Source organism: Entelurus aequoreus, linkage group LG16, assembly GCF_033978785.1.
Source record: "Entelurus aequoreus isolate RoL-2023_Sb linkage group LG16, RoL_Eaeq_v1.1, whole genome shotgun sequence".
NCBI lineage: Eukaryota > Metazoa > Chordata > Actinopteri > Syngnathiformes > Syngnathidae > Entelurus > Entelurus aequoreus.
In genome coordinates, this window is record NC_084746.1 from 50,410,949 (window position 1) to 50,433,785 (window position 22,837).

Below are 22,837 nucleotides of genomic sequence, written 5' to 3' on the forward strand. Positions count from 1 at the left end.
ATTGTGCGCAAAGAACACCTTCAAGATGGATCTATGGAAGAAGAGCGCCAGTAACTGGACCAGGTCGTAGTGGACGTAACCGTCCTTTTTCTCAACGCCGATGATGTTGGGAGGGTGGTAGGGTTTGTCCTTGCCTATTTTGTTCTGGTTGAAGGGGAAGAAACCAAACTGGAAGAAGTACTTGATGACGATGGTGACCTAAGGAGCGTAAGATTAGGACATAAAATGTTTTTTTATCATTCAATATTACACACTCTGTACTTAAATATTATTGACCGTTTATTTAAAGGCCTACTGAAAGCCACTACTAGCGACCACGCAGTCTGATAGTTTATATATCAATGATGAAATCTTAACATTGCAACTAGGGATGTCCGATAATATCGGCCTGCCAATATTATCGGCCGATAAATGCGTTAAAATGTAATATCTGAAATTATCGGTATCGTTTTTTTTATTGTCTGTATCGTTTTTTTTTTTTTAATTATTATTATTTTTTATTAAATCAACATAAAAAACACAAGATACACTTACAATTAGTGCACCAACCCAAAAAACCTCCCTCCCCCCATTTCTTTCTGTTATCAATATTCTGGTTCCTACATTATATATCAATATATATCAATACAGTCTGCAAGGGATACAGTCCGTAAGCACACATGATTGTGCGTGCTGCTGCTCCACTAATAGTACTAACCTTTAATAGTTAATTTTACTCATTTTCATTAATTACTAGTTTCTATGTAACTGTTTTTATATTGTTTTACTTTCTTTTTTATTCAAGAAAATGTTTTTAATTTAGTTATCTTATTTATTTATTTATTTTTTAAAGTACCTTATCTTCACCATACCTGGTTGTCCAAATTAGGCATAACAATGTGTTAATTCCACGACTGCATATATCGGTTGATATCGGTATCGGTTGATATCGGTATCTGTAATTAAAGAGTTGGACAATATCGGAATATCGGATATCGGCAAAAAGCCATTATCGGACATCCCTAATTGCAACACATGCCAATACGGCCGGGTTAACTTATAAAGTGACATTTTAAATTTCCCGGGAAATATCCGGCTGAAAACGTCTCGGTATGATGACGTTTGCGCGTGACTTCACGGATTGTGCGTCTGTTTTCATCTCAAAATTCCACAGTATTCTGGACATCTGTGTTGGTGAATCTTTTGCAATTTGTTTAATGAACAATGGCGACAGCAAAGAAGAAAGCTGTAGGTGGGATCGGTGTATTAGCGGCTGGCTGCAGCAACACAACCAGGAGGACTTTGACTTGGATAGCAGACGCGCTATCTGACGCTAGCCGCCGACCACACCGATGATGAAGTCCAACCGTCGCGCCGTCGATCGCTGGAACGCAGGTGAGCACGGGTGGTGATGAGCAGATGAGGGCTGGCGTAGGTGGAGAGCTAATGTTTTTAGCATAGCTCTGTCGAGGTCCCGTAGCTAAGTTAGCTTCAATAGCGTCGTTAGCAACAGCATAGCTAGGCTTCGCCAGGCGGGACAGCATTAACCGTGTGGTTACAGGTCCAGGGTTTGGTTCGGTGTCTCCTGATAGTAGAAGTAAAAATAGTATTGTTGATCTTCTGTCTATCCTTCCAGTCAGGGGCTTATTTCTTCTGTTTCTATCTGCAGTTAAGCATGATGCTATCACATTAGCTCCGTAGCTAAAGTGTTTCGCCGATGTATTGTCGTGGATAAAAGTCACTGTGAATGTCCATTTCGTGTTCTCGACTCTCATTTTCAAGAGGATATAGTATCCGAGGTGGTTTAAAATACAAATCTGTGATCCACAATAGAAAAAGGAGAAAGTGTGGAATCCAATGAGCCCTTGTACCTAAGTTAGGGTCAGAGCGAAAAAAGATACATCCTGGGGTCCTGCACTGCACTCTAATCCTTCACTCTCACTTTCCTCATCCACGAATCTTTCATCCTCGCTCAAATTAATGGGGTAATCGTCGCTTTCTCGGTCCGAATCGCTCTCGTTGCTGGTGGCCATGATTGTAAACAATATGCAGATGTGAGGAGCTCCACAACCTGTGACGTCACGCTACTTCCGGTACAGGCAAGGCTTTTTATTTATCAGCGACCAAAAGTTGCAAACTTTATCGTCGATGTTCTCTACTAAATCCTTTCAGCAAAAATATGGCAATATCGCGAAATGATCAAGTATGACACATAGAATGGACCTAATATCCCCATTTAAATAAGAACATTTCATTTCAGTAGGCCTTTAAAAACATGATTTATTCCTAATTTAGCTAGAATTGATTTATTATAGCATTGAATAATTGCATGTCAATTTCTTATTAATCACTTTTTTGAGTCCATTTTGTGCAGTATACTTGATTAGTATGTATTTTTGTAATCAGTCTGACATAAGCCTTGATAATAATCTTTGTTTTTAATATAATTTGGCAAGATTTATCCTGTTAAACTGATCAAATCAAGATAAAGATTAAAATACCATTGCTAACACTTGGTTAATATGCAGGTCACGACATGTAAACGGAGCATTGGTGGATGTTGAATGTTTTTAGAGGGCTTTATGGGCGCAATATACGACTCCCATTAGCTTCATTGTTGGCCACCTCGTACTTGGCGTATGGTACAAATTACAACGCATAAAAAAAGAAAGACATATGTGTTCCTGTCTTACATAGGGATTGTGAATGATGAAATTCCCCAAAAAGTGCAGTTCCTCTTTAAGAACCCTGCTTTGATGTAACGTGTTCACAAGAACATAAACCACTACAGTCAATAATGTGCATTTAAACTAAATATGGTTTGACAGCAACATGATGCTTAAAAGTTACAATATAAGTACTAGATCATATGAAATACAGACTGACAGGAAGTTACTCGTTTCTGAGACCAGTCCACTCTACCTCAGTGTAGACGATGGCGGTCATCCAGTAGCGCTTGCTGGGGCGCGGCACAGACAGCATGGCCCACAGGAAGATGGTAACGGGAAGAACCAAGGTGGCAAAATTGGCCGACACCATGTTGTTGATGATGATGACCAGGTAGCACACCATCTCCGAGTGCGCCACCAGCATGTTGTAGAGCGCGTAGCCCAGTTGCAGAACCAGCGGCTGAGTTTTGTAGAACTTTTCTGAATGGTCCAGCTCCTCGTCATAAAACATCCTTGGAAGGCAGAAGTAGGAGAATGCTCAAAAGTGGTGCACCTCAGGGTACTGATCGAAGTCCACTACTTTATCATAGTCAAACTTGCTGCTACTGCAAAGTTGAGTGTTTTCATAACCAATCAGTGTTTCCCACACATTCATTTATTTGTGGCGGCCCGCCACGAAAGAATTACGTCCGCCACAAATAAAAAAAATAAAAAAAAAATAAAATAAAAAATAATTATATATATATATATATATATATATATATATATATATATATATATATATATATATATATATATATATATATATATATATATATATATATATATATATATATTTTTTTTTTGTCCTCTCCAGCTTCTCAGGCAAATCATATAGTTGATGTAGATGCCCATATCGGCTGTTCAGATTTACTTTACAAAAGAGAAGTGTAGGATACTTCTCTTGTTGCCTTATTTGTATTTGACTTTATTAAATGTATTTATATTAGAAACACAACATGTGTATATAACAAAGGGTGCAAAGTCTGCAGGCAGTAGGAAACACATGGTTAAGTGTAGGGAGTAAAACTGATGGCAGTCTAAAGTTCAAGATTTTGGGAGCTCTTTGTTCAGTGGATCAGATGTTTGATGAAGCTCTGTGTCTATCTACCACCACTACTGTTTTCTGTTTATTTGTTACTGACTGTGGCAGGACACCTCTGCCTCTGTTTCACTTTATGTTGCTGGTAAATAATATGGTTGTAGTAGTAGGCTAAAGTTAAATTATTTAGTATGCACTAATTAAAGGGGCAGAGCTTTGAGACATTTTAGCTTTTATATTTTATAAGATATATTTTTTGTAACAACCACAATTGATAAATATATTTCAGTGAATAACTTATTGTTCAAATCTGTATATAAATATGTACATAAAGTGTTGTAATTATATTGTAAAATGGATGGATGGATGGACGTTTAAAAGAAAACTGTTATTATTAATTAGTAAGTATACATTTTTTGAGCCTTTTTAGAGAAAATCAAATCATTGTAGTAAATTATGCAAATTACTAGATGATTTCATGGTGACCACGCCCATAGCCACGCCCCCACCGCCACAGGTATCTTGGCAGTTTATGGGAAACACTGCCAATTTTATCCAAAATGTGTTGGCGAGTGCGTAGAAAGGACCCCAATATTTTTGACGGACATCTCGATTAAGATTCAGATTGAGGATTGTTTTTGTTCTATTTCAAGGGGTGTAGTGACCCACCAGATACAGCGGATAGAGCTGCAGTGAACTTCTTGATTGGCTAAAGAAGGGGAAGATCTTTATTGTCACATTTACATGTACCGTAATTTTTCAGACCATAGGGTGCACCGGATTATAAGGCGTGCTGCCGATGAGCTGGTCTATTCAGGTCTATTTTCATACAAAAGGCGCATTAAAGAGGTCATATTGGGATTTTTTTCCTAAATTTAAAACAATTCCTTGTGGTCTACATCAGTGGTCCCCAACCACCGGGACGTGGCCCGGTACCGGTCCGTGGTTTGATTGGTATTGGGCCGCACAAGAAATGTTAAAAAAAAAAAAAAAAAAAAAATATATATATATATATTTTTTAAATGTTTTTAAATTTATTAAATCAACATTAAAAACACAAGATACACTTACAATTAGTGCACCAACCCAAAAAACCTCCCTCCCCCATTTATACTCATTCACACTCATTCGCACAAAAGGGTTGTTTCTCTCTGTTATTAATATTTCTGGTTCCTACATTATATATCAATGTAGATCAGGGGTCACCAACGCGGTGCCCGCGGGCACTAGGTAGCCCGTAAGGACCAGGGGCCGTACTTATCAAGCTTCTTAGAGTGCCATTTTACACTTAAGTCCTGAGAATTTGCGAAATTTAGTCCTACTCTCAAACTTAAGAATAAAAGCTTTTTATCAACGTTCTTAAGTCTAAGAATCACTCCTACTCTCCACGATATTTAAGAGACCTTCAGAGGTGTCTTAAGTGGTTAGGAGTTGCCAGCAGGGGATGGCACTGAGGCGAGAGAGACGTGCGCGAACGTTCAGGGAACGGAACAATGTTGTTGTTTTTTTTGATGACGAGCAGCTGATCAAACGGTATCGTTTAGACAGAGCGGATATTATTTTTGTCACAGATTTAATACTTTTTGATTCCATGTTGATTTCTGCATGTGGCTGCAGTGGGCTAGTATATATAGAGCCACCCACACCAGTTTCAAATTAGTTGCCTAATTAATGAATTGGAAAGAAAATGTTATGACAGTAGCGTATGTGTGTGGCCGTGAGGTGAGTGACGTCAGTGAGTGTGTGGGCGAGAGAAGAGAGGGAGCGGTAGCGTGAGTGCCGGCGGGGACTAGTTTGTTTTGTATTATTTTGTAGTTTATTGTCAAAATATACACTCCCATTGTCCACTTAAATATTTCCAAGATATTTCTTTATTCTTAGACAACGGATTCCCTTCCGTGATTGGTCATTTCTATGGACACAGAAATGACGTCACCTAAAATTCCGTTTACGGCACATAGTAATGTCGTAATTCAGCTCTGAGTGTGACACTTAAGATTCAGTCCTATACTTCGCTGAAAGTGTGAGTAAGACGCTTGATAACTAACTTTTAAGTGCAGCTTTCAGCGAAGAATTTATTTACTCTTAAGTCAACTATTAGCAGACTTCTTAGGAGTAATTCTAAGAAGCTTGATAAGTACGGCCCCAGATGAGTAGCCCGCTGGTCTGTTCTAAAAATAGCTCAAATAGCAGCACTTACCAGTGAGCTGCCTCTATTTTTTAAATGTTATTTATTTACTAGCAAGCTGGTCTCGCTTTGCTCGACATTTTTAATTCTAAGAGAGACAAAACTCAAATAGAATTTGAAAATCCAAGAAAATATTTTAAAGACTTGGTCTTCACTAACTGACAAAGAAACAGATAACAGATTTGGTGTCCAGTTCAAAGTGTGACATGATTTATTTAAAAAATTTGAGAGTCGACTTTTGTATTTTACATGAGTTATTATTTGTACAAACTTGGTGCAAAGTAATTCATGATTTGTTCAAAAATGTTAGTGGCTAGCTAGTTAAAATGGGATATTGTGATTTCACAAGACTGTCTTAGAAGTGATCATTTGAAAATGTTCAATTTGAAAAATGTGCACTTAGAGAAAATATAAAAATAAAGTGTTGCATATTGATATTTATCTGTTTCTATATATATTTATTGTGAGGAATCATTAAGATGATCAGTGTTTCCACAAAGATAAATATAATTAATTATTAATAATAACATAGAGTTAAAGGTAAATTGAGCAAATTGGCTATTTCTGGCAATTTATTTAAGTGTGTATCAAACTGGTAGCCCTTCGCATTAATCAGTACCCAAGAAGTAGCTCTCGGTTTCAAAAAGGTTGGTGACCCCTGATGTAGATCAATACAGTCTGCAGGGATACAGTCCGTAAGCAAAAAAAAATAAAATAAATAAAAAATAAAAAAATAAAAATTAAAAAAATTAAAAAAAAAACCCCCCGCCCGCCGGTCCGTGGGACAAATTTTCAAGCGTTGACCGGTTCGCAGTTACAAAAAGGTTGGGGACCACTGGTCTACATAACATGCAATGGTGGTTATTTGGTCAAAACGTTGCATAGATTATGTTTTACAGACCATTTTCAAGTCACTTTCTGAAAAATGTTTCAGAATGCGCCAGTTTGTGGGCGGTCTTATTTACGTGGCTCCACTTCGACAGCGTCTTCTCCCCGTCATCTTTGTGTTGTGTAGTGTGCGAGGACGGGAGTGGAAGAAGTGTCAAAAGATGGAGCTAACTGTTGTAATGACATTCAGACTTTACTTCAATCAATAACGGAGCAGCATCTCTTCATCCGTGACTCACTAGTGAATCAGCAACGCCGGAAATGTGTCCCGCGAAAAACCCTGCGGACGGAACTCTCTAATAACTAAAGTTTTGTGGGTGAATTATGTAAACTCACTGCACCGGTATTTTTAGTGCTTCCATAGGGGGTCTACTGACAAATATTAGTTCGAACTTTACGCTACGTTATATTAGAAATGGCAACAGCAGAAAGAAGATAGAGAAAAAGAAGAAGCTTATCGACTATGGCGTCGACACGGACTACGATGACGAACGCACAAACATTTTCAGGACTTACACTGCAAAAACTGAAATCTAAGTAAGATTAAATATCTCAAATAAGGGTGATATTTGCTTATTTTCTGTCTGATAAGATAATTCTTCTCACTAAGCAGATTTTATGTTAGAGTGTTTTACTTGTTTTAAGGGTTTTGGTTCTAAATGATCTCAGTAAGATATTACAGCTTGTTGCTGAGATTTTATGACCTATATTTTAATCATTGGTATGTTTTCATCTACAAAACCATTCTGGGTATCACTCCATCTTATCTGACTTGTCTTTTAACAAAGAAACAAGGAAGTCACAATCTTCGTTCAATGAATGTTCTGCAATTTGTCGTACCCAAAGTAAGAACTGAACTGGGCAAGAAAGCATTTAGGTTTTCAGCAGCGAAGGCTTGGAATAACCTACAATCGAATATTCAACTTCAAACCCTTGTTACGTTGAATGAGTTGAAAGCTTCTGTGAAAGGACTGCAGTCTACCTTCTCTGTATGCACATGTGTTATGTGAGCAAGTTTTAATGTCGTAAATGTGATGTTTTATGTATTTGTTTACTGTTTTTAATGTAACCTTGCTGCTGCCCTCTTGGCCAGGTCTCCCTTCAAATCAATGGGATTTTACCTGGTTAAATAAAGGCTAATAATAATAATAAATATTGAGTAAAACATGAACTAGAATATCAACTGTTGCAAAGCTGTGTCATCAACACTCACAAGTATAAAACTACTTTTTTTAAAGTAATAATTTCTTATTTCAAGCGGACCAGGTTATGAGGCGCACTGTCGATTTTTGAGAAAATGAAAGGATTTTAAGTGCTCCCTATAGTCCTACAAATACAGTACAGCAAAATGTAGTCTCTGCATTTGACCCATCTTCTCTTGAGGGGCAGTAGGGCTGTGAATCTTGGGGTGTCCCACGATTCCATTCAATATCGATTCTTGGGGTCACGATTCGATTCAAAATCATTTTCTTTTTCTTCGATTCAACGCGATTCTCGATTCAAAAACGATATTTTCCCGATTCAAAAGGATTCTCCATTCATTCAATACATAGATTTCAGCAGGATCTACCCCAGTCTGCTGACATGCAAGCAGAGTAGTAGATTTTTGTAAAAAGCTTTTATAATTGTAAAGGACAATGTTTTATCAACTGATTGCAATAATGTACATTTGTTTTAACTATTAAATGAACCAAAAATATGACTTATTTTATCTTTGTGAAAATATTGGACACAGTGTGTTGTCAAGCTTATGAGATGCGATGCAAGTGTAAGCCACTGTGACACTATTGTTCTTTTTATTTTATTTTTATAATTGTCTAATGATTTTTTAGTTTTTTTTGTTTAGTCTTTATTTGAAGGGACAATGTACAGAAACATTAAGCTCAAAGACAGATATGTTCTGTACCAGATTATAGCTAAATAGCTCATTTCCATCTGCAGTCCCTGGCTACCTAAATTAAAGGGATACAAAAATCATGCAATAAAATTATGACAATAAAATCATACACAAGTATTAAGAAAAAAGTCATAAAATGCCCTTTCATGGACACATACTTAATATACAGTACAACCACACCTCATTTACATCATCACACAAAGACAATACATGCTCTTGTTCACATCTGTCATCATTTGTAAAAACAACCAGGATTTTAACACACACACCTCACAATTTACAATAAAAATGCCCTCATGGATAAATATAACACACATTAGGTTGATGTGTCAAACATAATGCCCATCTTAGTGACCGTGTGAGCAGCTTTGATTGCTCCAAAGCAGGGGTCACCAACGCGGTGCCCGCGGGCACCAGGTAGCCCGTAAGGACCAGATGAGTAGCCCGCTGGCCTGTTCTAAAAATAGCTCAAATAGCAGCACTTACCAGTGAGCTGCCTCTATTTTTTAAATTTTATTTATTTACCAGCAAGCTGGTCTCGCTTTGCTCGACATTTTTAATTCTAAGAGAGACAAAACTCAAATAGAATTTGAAAATCCAAGAAAATATTTAAAGACTTGGTCTTCACTTGTTTAAATAAATACTTTTTTTTTTTTTTACTTTGCTTCTTGTAACTTTCAGAAAGACAATTTTAGAGAAAAAAATTCAACCTTAAAAATGATTTTAGGATTTTTAAACACACATACCTTTTTACCTTTTAAATTCCTTCCTCTTCTTTCCTGACAATTTAAACCAATGTTCAAGTATTTTTTTTTTTTATTGTAAAGAATAATAAATACATTTTAATTTAATTCTTCATTTTAGCTTCTGTTTTTTCGACGAAGAATATTTGTGAAATATTTCTTCAAACTTATTATGATTAAAATTCAAAAAAATTATTCTGGCAAATCTAGAAAATCTGTAGAATCAAATTGAAATCTTATTTCAAAGTCTTTTGAATTTCTTTTTAAATTTTTGTTCTGGAAAATCTAGAAGAAATAATGATCAGTCTTTGTTGGAAATATAGCTTGGTCCAATTTGTTGTATATTTTAACAAAGTGTAGATTGGAGTTTAACCTATTTAAAATATGTCATCAAAATATTAAAATTAATCTTAATCAGGAAAAATTACTAATGATGTTCCATAAATTATTTTTTTAATTTTTTCAAAAAGATTCGAATTAGCTAGTTTTACTCTTCTTTTTTTCGGTTGAATTTTGAATTTTAAAGAGTCGAAATTGAAGATAAACTATGTTTCAAAATTTAATTTTCATTTTTTTCGTGTTTTTTCCTCTTTTAAACCGTTCAATTAAGTGTAAATATCATTAATTATTAATAATAACAGAGTTAAAGGTCAGTTGAGCAAATTGGCTATTTCTGGCAATTTATTGAAGTGTGTATCAAACTGGTAGCCCTTCGCATTAATCAGTACCCAAGAAGTAGCTCTTGGTTTCAAAAAGGTTGGTGACCCCTGCTCCAAAGCCACTTTTTAACTTCAATTGTGAATGAAGAGTCATCTGTTAAGACTTTTCAAGTTTGTTGTGAAGTCATTCCATTCCTTTATGGCTTTATATGAAAAGGCTGATTGTGCAAAAGAGGTTTTACATCTGGGTACGCTACACTGCCCCCTGGTGGAGGCTCGTGTGTTTCTAGTTGTCACAGCAGATGTAAACTGGACAAAGTGCTTAAGTGGCGCTGGTGCAGTGTTATTTAAGATTCGATGGGCCATTCGTATGGATGCTAATCTTTGAATGTTAGCTAAATTTAACAATCTATATTTTTGTAGAACTAAACAATGATGGTGGTGTTGTGGTTTTCGGTCAAGGATTTTGAGGGACTGTTTGTGCAAAGTTTCCAATGGCCTCAGTGTCATTTTGCTTGCCTGCGACCAACATGTTATACAATAATAAAAAGGAGACATAATCATTGCATTAAAATAAGTTTGAGCTGCCTCCAGTGTTAATGAATTCCTGATACATTTGAACGTTTTTATGTTGTATTTAAGACTCTGGCACATCTGTTTGATATGTTTTTTAAAGTCAAGTGTTGGCTCCAAAATGACACCCAGGTAACGATATTCACTAACATTTTGTATTATTTCCTTATTAATCGTTATATTTGGAAAGGATGACATTTTATATTTGTTTACAAAATACATTGTTGCAGTTTTCTTAATGTTTAATGTAAGACAAGAGTCATGTAGCCATCTTGCCAACTTCTCCATGGCCGCTGGAAGTTTTCTGGCAACCGTTTCAGCGTCCTTTCCCCAAGTATAAATAACCGTGTCATCTGCATACATCTGGATATTTACATCCTCACATACAGATGGCAGGTCATTTATATACATGGAGAAAAGAAGAGGGCCGATACTAGAGCCTTGTGGCAGGCCAATATCAGTAGCAGTGAGACTGGATGTTGTGTTATCAATACGGACACATGATAATGTCAATGGGGGATTTTTAATCACTGCTATGTTGAAATTGTAACTAATATTGATACTGTTGTTGATAATATTCATTTTTGTTTCACTACTTTTGGTTTGTTGTGTGTCGTGTTTGTGTCTCCTCTCAATTGCTCTGTTTATTGCAGTTCTGAGTGTTGCTGGGTCAGGTTTGCTTTTGGAATTGGATTGCATTGTTATGGTATTGTGTGTATTGTTTTGTTGGATTGATTAATAAAAAAAATAAAAAATAATATATATTTTTTAAAAATACAAAAAAAAAAAATATTGATTTTAAAAAAATGAGAATCGATTCTGAATCGCACAATGTGAGAATCATGATTCGAATTTGAATCGATTTTTTCCCACACCCCTAATGTTCTCTATATCCAACATTATGTATCAGTCTAATTGATCTTTTTTGTAACACGGTTAACGAATGTAGCGCACATTTGTAGTTGGAGTGTTGCTGGGTCGGGTTTGCTTTTGGAATTGGATTGCATTGTTATGGTATTGCTGTGTATTGTTTTGTTTGAGTTTGAGTTTATTTCGAACATGCAAGCATACAACATGATACATCACAATTTCCAGTTTCTTTTCAACATGTTCGAAAAGGAGTAGGAAGAAGCAGAGCTTATTTAATCCTACCCCTTTTCTTTACATAACAGTTGCAAAACTTTTTGTTCACTTCCTGTTCACAATTTTTTCACAATAAACTCCATAAGTAATCACAATAAAAAAAATAATAGTAAGAATTTAATAATAATAATTGGTGAAGTAAGTCATATTTCATATGGTGAGATAAGTAAGATTACTTTAAGAATGAATGAATGGATGTTGGATTCATTAATTAAACTTTTTTTTTTTTTAAATAAATAAAAAAATCGATTTTTTAAAAATGAGAATCGATTCTGTATCGCACAACGTGAGAATCGCGATTCAAATCGATTTTTTCCCCACACCCCTAGTGGGCAGCCATTGTATCTGGCTTGTCTTGTTTCTGCTTCTTGGTCGGTGAAGCTTCCCTGTGTGGTCAACCTAGAGGGCAGTATGGCCGTAGTGAGGACACTGAATTCGAAACAGGAACCCTCAAGTTTGGATGTTATAGCGCCCCTTGTGGCCTTATCACGTGCTTGACCGTTTACAAATGTGTTTCTCATGTGGTCGAATTGTAGTAGGCTGAGTGTTTAGTGGACTTACTTGTTGAGCAGCAGTTCGCTGGCAGTCAGCTCAGTGGTCATGGAGGGCAGCAAGATGTCGGACCTGCTGTCCGAGCGGCTGTCTGAGGTCATCATCATGCGCCGCTGTCCCCTTTCCTCGTCACTCTCGTCGCTGATGTCCAGCCGGTCGAAGCTGACCGCTTTGCTGTAGCTGGGCGGCACGTCGGCCTCAGATGTTTTGGAGGCGTCTGTGTCCGGGGTGCAGGAGATCCCTGATGGGGTTTGCACCAAGTCCTGATGGACCTCTCCGCCATCACTCTCGCTAATTATGTCCTTCTCCTCAGCAGAACCGGCGGATTCCGCTTCTTGTAGTGCGTGGGAGGGGCCTTCTTCTTGGTTAAAAGACCCCGAGAGAACATTTCTCTCCTCATTCTGTGCTTCCTGTCCTTCAACGTCAGGCATCTCTTGGCAATCACTCCCCTTATCCTGCTCCTCCTCCCTGGATCCCCCTCTACTGCTGGATCCGCCTTCCTCCTCGGACTCATCGAGCTGCTGGGATTTCCAAGGAATGTGTAGCTCGTCCTTGCGTTGCGCTCGCTCATCCTCCACCTCTTCTTCTATTGTTTCTGTGGTGCCCTGTCTGGAATACAGCACAGAAACATAATGAGGCTGTACAACACTTTTAGTGATCTTATTGGAAACATTTGTTTGATATACTGTTTGATTAAAAAGGCAAGCATTGCTTTGGATGAAGATAAAAAACTGTGATGAAGGGTGTTACATCTGCTAAGGAGATGGATATTTATTAGAGATGTCCGATAATATCGGCCGATAAATACTTTTAAAATGTAATATCGGAAATTATCGGTATCAAAAAGTAAAATGTATGACTTTTTAAAACGCCGCTGTGTACACGGACGTAGTGAGAAGTACAGAGCGCCAATAAACCTTAAAGGCACTGCCTTTGCGTGCCGGCCCAGTCACATAATATCTACGGCTTTTCACACACACAAGTGAATGCAAGGCCTACATGGTCAACAGCCATACAGGTCACACTGAGGGCGGCCGTGTAAACAACTTTAACACTGTTAAAAATATGCGCCACACTGTGAACCCACAACAAACAAGAATGACAAACACATTTCGGGAGAACATCCGCACCGTAACACAACATAAACACAACAGAACAAATACCCAGAACCCCTTGCAGCACTAACTCTTCCAGGACGCTACAATATACAACCCCGCCCACCTCAACCTCCTCATGCTCTCTCAGGGAGAGCATGTCCCAAATTCCAAGCTGCTGTTTTGAGGCATGTTAAAAAAAAAAAAGCACTTTGTGACTTCAATAATAAATATGGCAGTGCCATGTTGGCATTTTTTTTTCCATAACTTGAGTTGATTTATTTTGGAAAACCTTATTACATTGTTTAATGCATCCAGCGGGGTATCACAACAAAATTAGGCATAATAATGTGTTAATTCCACGACTGTATATATCGGTATCGGTTGATATCGGAATCGGTAATTAAGAGTTGGACAATATCGGAATATCGGATATCGGCAAAAAAAGCCATTATCGGACATCTTTATACAAATGGAGTATTGTTGGCACTTTTTCAATGGTTATTTATTTGATTTAAAGGGCGCAATAGAGGACCTCCCATTGGCTCCACTTTAAGTGGACTTTTATTTACGTTTATTTAATATTTGGAATGCATTTAAAAAAAATCTATCCGTCGTCATGTGTGTCATAATGATTGTGAATAGGGATGTCCGATAATGGCTTTTTGCCGATATCCGATATTGTCCAACTCTTTAATTACCGATACCGATATCAACCGATACCGATATCAACCGATATATGCAGTCGTGGAATTAACACATTATTATGCCTAATTTGGACAACCAGGTATGGTGAAGATAAGGTACTTTTTAAAAAAATTAGTAAAATAAGAAATAAATTAAAAACATTTTCTTGAATAAAAAAGAAAGTACAACAATATAAAAACAGTTACATAGAAACTAGTAATGAATGAAAATTAGTAAAATGAAGTGTTAAAGGTTAGTATTATTAGTGGAGCAGCAGCACGCACAATCATGTGTGCTTACGGACTGTATCCCTTGCAGACTGTATTGATATATATTGATATATAATGTAGGAAGCAGAATATTAATAACAGAAAGAAACAACCCTTTTGTGTGAATGAGTGTAAATGGGGGAGGGAGGTTTTTTGGGTTGGTGCACTAATTGTAAGTGTATCTTGTGTTTTTTATGTTGATTTGATAAAAAAAAACAAAAAACAACAACAACAAAAACGATACAGATAATAAAAAAACCGATACCGATAATTTCCGATATTACATTTTAACGCATATATCGGCCGATAATATCGGCAGGCCGATATTATCGGACATCCCTAATAATGTGTTAATTCCACGACTGTATATATCGGTATCGGTTGATATCGGAATCGGTAGTTAAGTGTTGGACAATATCGGAATATCGGATATCGGCAAAAAAGCCATTATCGGACATCTCTAGTATTTATTCATTAAAGTTTTTGCGATGACGATCGAGATGCGCAGAAGAAATGTGTCAGAATAAAAAGGACGTTTTGTGTTAAATTTTTAATTTGAAGAATTTTCCTGATGCATTAATTTGATGTTTGTGTGTTTTTGGTTTTGGATCAAAGCGTTTAAACCTTGTTGTGTGTTTGCCCGTCGGCCACTGTAGAACAATACCCATATATTGAAAAGCATTAAGATCCAAGCATTATTTAATGGGAAAATGATCAAAAAGACACCTATAGTGCAAAATAAATTAAAACAAATCCACAAAGTTGTTCTTGTGTCGCTCTGATCACACACCTCAGCAAAGGTAAACAATACACGATGAAGTGGAACACACACACGTGATAATATGGATGTGACACAGGTGTATGTGTGTGCGTGTGTAGCATCCCCAGCACCTGGACACAAAGCTGCTGCAGCTGTCCATGGACGAGTTGGACATGTCCATGCCGTACATCTTACGCAGCTTTGGCCTGGCACGCTCGCTGGTTTTGGGGATGCACTCTGGCATCCCGTCCAGGTCCTCCAGGGTGGACTGACGTGAAAACAATGTGGTGGCCTCTGTGTAGGCGCTGAGAGAGACGGCAGCAGCGGGATGAGATGGAATGTTAAACAACAGACAGATGACTTGGGATGTGTCATTAAGGAAAGGTGAACATTTTATAAGCAAAAACGTGACGCAACAAAACATGATGATGGACTCTACGATTGATTTTGGCCACAACATTAGGTACACATGCACAACATAATGAGATTCAAGAGCTGTCTTTACAAAAGGTAACGAGAGTTTAACTCTTGTGTAATGTTCATATTGTTATTACTCAGCCAGCGTTGCATTTTGTGGCTTTTAATGTCTCACAATCAAACACTTTTATGTTAAAATACTGAACAGATGTTTATTGGGATAAGGTAAATGCAACGGGTCCATCAGACCCACAAACGCTGGCTGAGTAACAACAATATGAACGTTGCACGGAATATTTCTCTGCCAGTTCCTGCATCCCACAGGGATTCTTCTTTTGTGTTTCTGCACCTGCGGTTCCCACACAAGGTTGCAACATTGTTTGTCAACACTGCTCTCATTTTCTTGCACATTTGACCCTGTGGTCTTCTGTGTACCTACACTCTGTCCTCCTCCTGTCTAGACCTGCTGTGTGTGTGTGTGTGTGTGTGTGTGTGTGTGTGTGTGTGTGTGCACTGCAAAAACTGAAATCTAAGTAAGATTAAATATCTCAAATAAGGGTGATATTTGCTTATTTTCGGTCTGATAAGATAATTCTTCTCACTAAGCAGATTTTATGTTAGAGTGTTTTACTTGTTTTAAGGGTTTTGGTCCTAAATGATCTCAGTAAGATATTACAGCTTGTTGCTGAGATTTGATGACCTATATTGAGTAAAACATGCTTGAAACTAGAATATCAACTGTTGCAAAGCTGTGTCATCAACACTCACAAGTATAAAACTACCTTTTCAAAGTAATCATTTCTTACTTCAAGCATGAAAAAAAAAAATCATGATTTCATTATGTCAAGATATTATGTCAAGATAATGGCACTAGCATTTACTTATTTAAGAATATTTTTCAACATATGTAGCAAAAAGGTCTAATTTTTTTTCTACCTAGAAAAGTGCACTTGTTATTAGTGAGAATATACTTATTTTAAGGTATTTTTGGGTTTACTGAGGTTAGCTAATTTTACTTGTTTTGGAAAGTCTTGACAAGCTGAATTTTCTTGTTCTATTAGCAGATAATTTTGCTTAGTTCAAGTAAAATGACCCTAATTTTTATATTTTTTTTCTTCTTGTTTTTGAACACTGACTTTTTGCAGTGTGGTACACAGAACATCAATTTCCACACTTCTATTAGCCCCGGGTCCAGTGGACTCGGACATCTTATATGTAATAGAAATGTGTAGGGGGGTGTATGGTGTGTGGTCATGAAATATGTATTCCAATATATGTTCTTCACAGATATTGAGCGAAAGTCAGTGAGTCTCAGTTTTAAAAATTAATTAATTGTATAATTTTTCTTTTAATAAAAAATGAAAAACAGGTCCCACAGACCCAAACACCACACAAGGGTTAGCTCAGTAGACCTCTGCCAAGGCATTTCTGTTTCTCTGAAATATCCTGATGTGCATTGCAGTCCTGTAGGTGCATACAGGAAACTTTTTTTCCAGCACAGCTCCATCTCCTAGATCTGGAGGGTCATTGCCCCACTTGGCTCCAATTAAAGTGGACTCTAATGGCCAAAAACGTCCACTTAATTGACGGCAACCAGTATCAATCAATCAATGTTTACTTATATACACTACCGTTCAAAAGTTTGGGGTCACCCAAACAATTTTGTGGAATAGCCTTCATTTCTAAGAACAAGAATAGACTGTCGAGTTTCAGATGAAAGTTCTCTTTTTCTGGCCATTTTGAGCGTTTAATTGACCCCACAAATGTGATGCTCCAGAAACTCAATCTGCTCAAAGGAAGGTCAAACTGTTTTCAGATGTGTGAACATGATTGCACAAGGGTTTTCTAATCATCAATTAGCCTTCTGAGCCAATGAGCAAACACATTGTACCATTAGAACACTGGAGTGATAGTTGCTGGAAATGGGCTTCTATACACCTATGTAAATATTGCACCAAAAAGCAGACATTTGCAGCTAGAATAGTCATTTACCACATTAGCAATGTATAGAGTGTATTTCTTTAAAGTTAAGACTAGTTTAAAGTTATCTTCATTGAAAAGTACAGTGCTTTTCCTTCAAAAATAAGGACATTTCAATGTGACCCCAAACTTTTGAACGGTAGTGTAGCCCTAAATCACGAGTGTCTCAAAGGGCTGCACAAGCCACAACGACATCCTCGGCTCAGATCCCACATCAGGGCAAGAAAAAACTCAACCCAATGGGATAACATTGGGAAACCTTGGAGGGGACCGCAGATGTGGGGACCCCCCCCCCCCCCATCATAAACATTTTGTTAAAAAATAGGAAAAGTGAGAATAACGATATTTGAAAATGAAGGCAGCTCTTGCAATTGTGCAGGTATAAGTAACAAAGTAGACAGTGCGAGTATAACTCGAACATTCCGATGTTTTGTGTGTGTTTTTGTTTTGTCTTACCTTGATATGCTGTCCCTGGAGGCCGTGGAAGCCTGGCTCTCCATAGGGTAGACCCTCCGTCTTCGACGGTGCCTTGAAGAACCCCCGGTTGACTCGTCCTCACTGAGCAGGTCCATGCTGGCCTGCCGCGACATGTTGAGCCTCATGGCCTTCTGGTAGTAGACGTGGATGCTCTCCCGGGACGGCACATTGCCCTGATAGAGATGTGGTGGTTATTAGATATTCTGTATATAGACACACATGTATGGATCAAATATATACAAAATATAAAAATAAACAACCTCTGGTATATCATAAACCAGGGGTCACCAACGCGGTGCCCGCGGGCACCAGGTAGCCCGTAAGGACCAGATGAGTAGCCCGCTGGCCTGTTCTAAAAATAGCTCAAATAGCAGCACTTACCAGTGAGCTGCCTCTATTTTTTACATTTTATTTATTTACTAGCAAGCTGGTCTCGCTTTGCCCGACATTTTTAATTCTAAGAGAGACAAAACTCAAATAGAATTTGAAAATCCAAGAAAATGTTTTAAAGACTTGGTCTTCACTTGTTTAAATAAATTCATTAATTTTTTTACTTTGCTTCTTATAACTTTCAGAAAGACAATTTTAGAGAAAAAATACAACCTTAAAAATGATTTTAGGATTTTTAAACACATATACCTTTTTACCTTTTAAATTCCTTCCTCTTCTTTCCTGACAATTTAAATCAATGTTCAAGTAAATTTATTTTTTTTATTGTAAAGAATAATAAATACATTTTAATTTAATTATTCATTTTAGCTTCTGTTTTTTCGACGAAGAATATTTGTGAAATATTTCTTCAAACTTATTATGATTAAAATTCAAAAATAATATTCTGGCAAATCTAGAAAATCTGTAGAATCAAATTTATATCTTATTTCAAAGTCTTTTGAATTTCTTTTAAAATTTTTGTTCTGGAAAATCTAGAAGAAATAATTTGTCTTTGTTAGAAATATAGCTTGGTCCAATTTGTTATATATTCTAACAAAGTGTAGATTGGATTTTAACCTATTTAAAATATGTCATCAACATTCTAAAATTAATCTTAATCAGGAAAAATTACTAATGATGTTCCATAAATTCTTTTTTAAATTTTTTTCAAAAAGATTCGAATTAGCTAGTTTTTCTCTTCTTTTTTTCGGTTGAATTTTGAATTTTAAAGAGTCGAAATTGAAGATAAACTATGTTTCAAAATTTAATTGTCATTTTTTTCGTGTTTTGTCCTCTTTTAAACCGTTCAATTAAGTGTAAATATCATTAATTATTAATAATAACATAGAGTTAAAGGTAAATTGAGCAAATTGGCTATTTCTGGCAATTTATTTAAGTGTGTATCAAACTGGTAGCCCTTCGCATTAATCACTACCCAAGAAGTAGCTCTTGGTTTCAAAAAGGTTGGTGACCCCTGTCATAAACCATGAAAATGTACCGGAAGCTCCTTACAGAACAGGACAATTAAATGTAGTTATGGTAAAACATGCGGTTTAAGTAAGACTGTAAAAGCTACGATGGCGTTTTCCCTGCGCACCTTCTTGACCTCCCTGGTGAGCATGCAGCGCTCGATGCGCAGCACGGTGGAGATGTCGATGTACTCCCTGCACACATCGTTCATCCACTTGGTGAAGCTGTCCACGGTGGTCTGCAGGAGCACCCATGTGAACTTGATAATGTTGAACACTCGCTTGATGATGTTGTCTGGAAGGTTACGTTACATCACATTACAACACACGAGGAGAGACAGAATGAGTACCAAGACACTAACCTGGACCAGAGTTCTTCTTTTCGTCTTGGCTGTCTGACAGCTCGCCCATCTCGATGCCCACATGAGCTGCTGATTGACACAATAGATGTCTTTAAACTATCCTTATATTGAAGTACAGACATGGACCGTTGAAGTTACTGATACTTTAGTCCCATTTGCTTCATTTGTGCATTGCTTACTTTCTTTTTTGCCTTTCTTTCGTCGGATTCCCTTTGTGTATCGCTTCCAAAATTTGCGTTTCTCCTTTCTTCGCGCCTTCAGGGCAGCTTTAGGGTTGGTGATCCAGGTGTGGTAGAGGAACTGCAGTTTAAGATTGGTGCAAATGAAACAATCGCTCAAGATTAAACACACAGTGACTGCAAAAGCATCCACTTATGAGCTGCAATTTCCTCCAAAATCAGGGAATTCTTTAATCAGTTCTTAAAGGAATGCGCAGAAAAGACACATGGAAACTAGTCCTAGTGAGTAGCATGCATTACAAACTAGAGATGTCCGATAATGCCTTTTTTGCCGATATCTGATATTCCGATATTGTCCAACTCTTAATTACCGATTCCGATATCAACCGATACCGATATATACAGTCGTGGAATTAACACATTATTATGCCTCATTTTGTTGTGATGCCCCGCTGGATGCATTAAACAATGAAACTTTACCATGAATTGATTAACATGGACCCCGACTTAAACAAGTTGAAAAACGTATTCGGGTGCTACCATTTAGTGGTCAATTGTACGGAATATGTACTGTACTGTGCAATCTACTAATACAAGTTTCAATCAATCAATCAAAAACAAGGTTTTCCAAAATAAGAGAACAACTTCTACTCCACCTCTTGTGATAAAATGGCAACCAAGGTAATCAGAAAGGTTAACCAACGAACGAGATTTCTCTACAGAATCTCCTCTCTGGTCAACAAAAGCACCTTGAGGATTCTGGCGGGAAATCTCGTTCAACCCTTTTTCGATTACGCATGCACCTCCTGGTACCCTAGCACCTCCAAAACCCTCAAATCTAAACTCCAAACATCTCAGAACAAGCTAGTCAGGTTACTTCTAGACCTCCACCCCAGATCCCACCTCACTCCTACCCACTTCTCTAAAGTGGGCTGGGTCAAGGTGGAGGACAGAGTTAAACAACTTGCACTGAGCCTAGTCTATAAAATCCGCTACACCTCCCTGATACCGAATTACATGTCAAACTACTTCCTTAACGTAAATGACCGCCATAACCACAACACCAGGGGGAGCTCCACTAACCACGTTAAACCCAGATTCCGAACTAACAAAGGTCTTAACTCATTCTCTTTCTATGCCACATCAATGTGGAATGCGCTCCCAACAGGTATAAAAGAAAGGGCATCTCTATCCTCCTTCAAAACCGCAATAAAGGTTCACCTCCAGGCAGCTACAACCCTAAACTAACACCCTCCCCGGATTGCTAATAATCAAATGTAAACAATCAAATGCAGATACTTTTTCTTTTTCTTATGCCTTCTGATCTCTCTCTCTCTCTCTCTATGTCCACTACTTGATGTCCATATCCTATATTATACGGTCACCCTCAGTGTGACCTGTATGGCCGTTGACCAAGTATACCAGGGGTCACCAACCTTTTTGAAACCAAGAGCTACTTCTTGGGTACTGATTAATGTGAAGGGCTACCAGTTTGATACACACTTAAATAAATTGCCAGAAATAGCCAATTTGCTCAATTTACCTTTAACTCTATGTTATTATTAATAATTAATGATATTTATCTTTGTGGAAACACTTAATTGAATGGTTTAAAAGAGGAGAAAACACGAAAAAAATGACAATAAAATTTTGAAACATAGTTTATCTTCAATTTCGACTCTTTAAAATTCAAAATTCAACCGAAAAAAAGAAGAGAAAAACTAGCTAATTCGAATCTTTTTGAAAAAAATTTAAAAAAGAATTTATGGAACATCATTAGTAATTTTTCCTGATCAAGATTAATTTTAGAATTTTGATGACATATTTTAAATAGGTTAAAATCCAATCTACACTTTGTTAGAATATATAACAAATTGGACCAAGCTATATTTCTAACAAAGACAAATCATTATTTCTTCTAGATTTTCCAGAACAAAAATTTTAAAAGAAATTCAAAAGACTTTGAAATAAGATATAAATTTGATTCTACAGATTTTCTAGATTTGCCAGAATAATTTTTTTGAATTTTAATAATAAGTTTGAAGAAATATTTCACAAATATTGTTCGTTGAAAAAACAGAAGCTAAAATGAATAATTAAATAAAAATGTATTTATTATTCTTTACAATAAAAAAAATAAATTTACTTGAACATTGATTTAAATTGTCAGGAAAGAAGAGGAAGGAATTTAAAAGGTAAAAAGGTATGTGTTTAAATATCCTAAAATCATTTTTAAGGTTGTATTTTTTCTCTAAAATTGTCTTTCTGAAAGTTATAAGAAGCAAAGTAAAAAAATTAATGAATTTATTTAAACAAGTGAAGACCAAGTCTTTAAAACATTTTCTTGGATTTTCAAATCCTATTTGAGTTTTGTCTCTCTTAGAATTAAAAATGTCGGGCAAAGCGAGACCAGCTTGCTAGTAAATAAATAAAATGTAAAAAATAGAGGCAGCTCGCTGGTAAGTGCTGCTATTTGAGCTATTTTTAGAACAGGCCAGCGGGCTACTCATCTGGTCCTTACGGGCTACCTGGTGCCCGCGGGCACCGCGTTGGTGACCCCTGAAGTATGCCTTGCATTCACTTGTGTGTGTGAAAAGCCATAGATATTATGTGACTGGGCCGGCACGCAAAGGCAGTGCCTTTAAGGTTTATTGGCGCTCTGTACTTCTCCCTACGTCCGTGTACACAGCGGCGTTTTTAAAAGTCATACATTTTACTTTTTGAAACCGATACCGATAATTTCCGATATAAATTTTAAAGCATTTATTGGACATCTCTATTACAACCCTTCATCTGTACTCCATGCAAACATTTTCCAGCACATTAAGTCACACTACAAT

General features: G+C 37.0%; 1 protein-coding gene across 3 annotated transcripts in view; it reads right to left on the bottom strand.

Annotated features, from left to right (window-relative positions):
* Positions 1–22,837, bottom strand: part of LOC133631151 (piezo-type mechanosensitive ion channel component 2) — a 258,049-nt gene that overhangs the window by 33,832 nt on the left and 201,380 nt on the right. For 2 of the 3 annotated variants that reach the window (XM_062023257.1, XM_062023256.1), the window contains 8 exons: positions 19,998–20,118; positions 19,819–19,887; positions 19,585–19,751; positions 18,036–18,229; positions 15,314–15,487; positions 12,382–12,981; positions 2,902–3,160; positions 19–198 (listed from right to left, as the gene is read on the bottom strand). In XM_062023257.1, coding sequence (XP_061879241.1) covers positions 19–198; positions 2,902–3,160; positions 12,382–12,981; positions 15,314–15,487; positions 18,036–18,229; positions 19,585–19,751; positions 19,819–19,887; positions 19,998–20,118 — 1,764 coding nt within the window. The remainder of the gene's footprint in view (positions 1–18; positions 199–2,901; positions 3,161–12,381; positions 12,982–15,313; positions 15,488–18,035; positions 18,230–19,584; positions 19,752–19,818; positions 19,888–19,997; positions 20,119–22,837) is intronic. The other variant, XM_062023258.1, reaches the window with a different exon arrangement.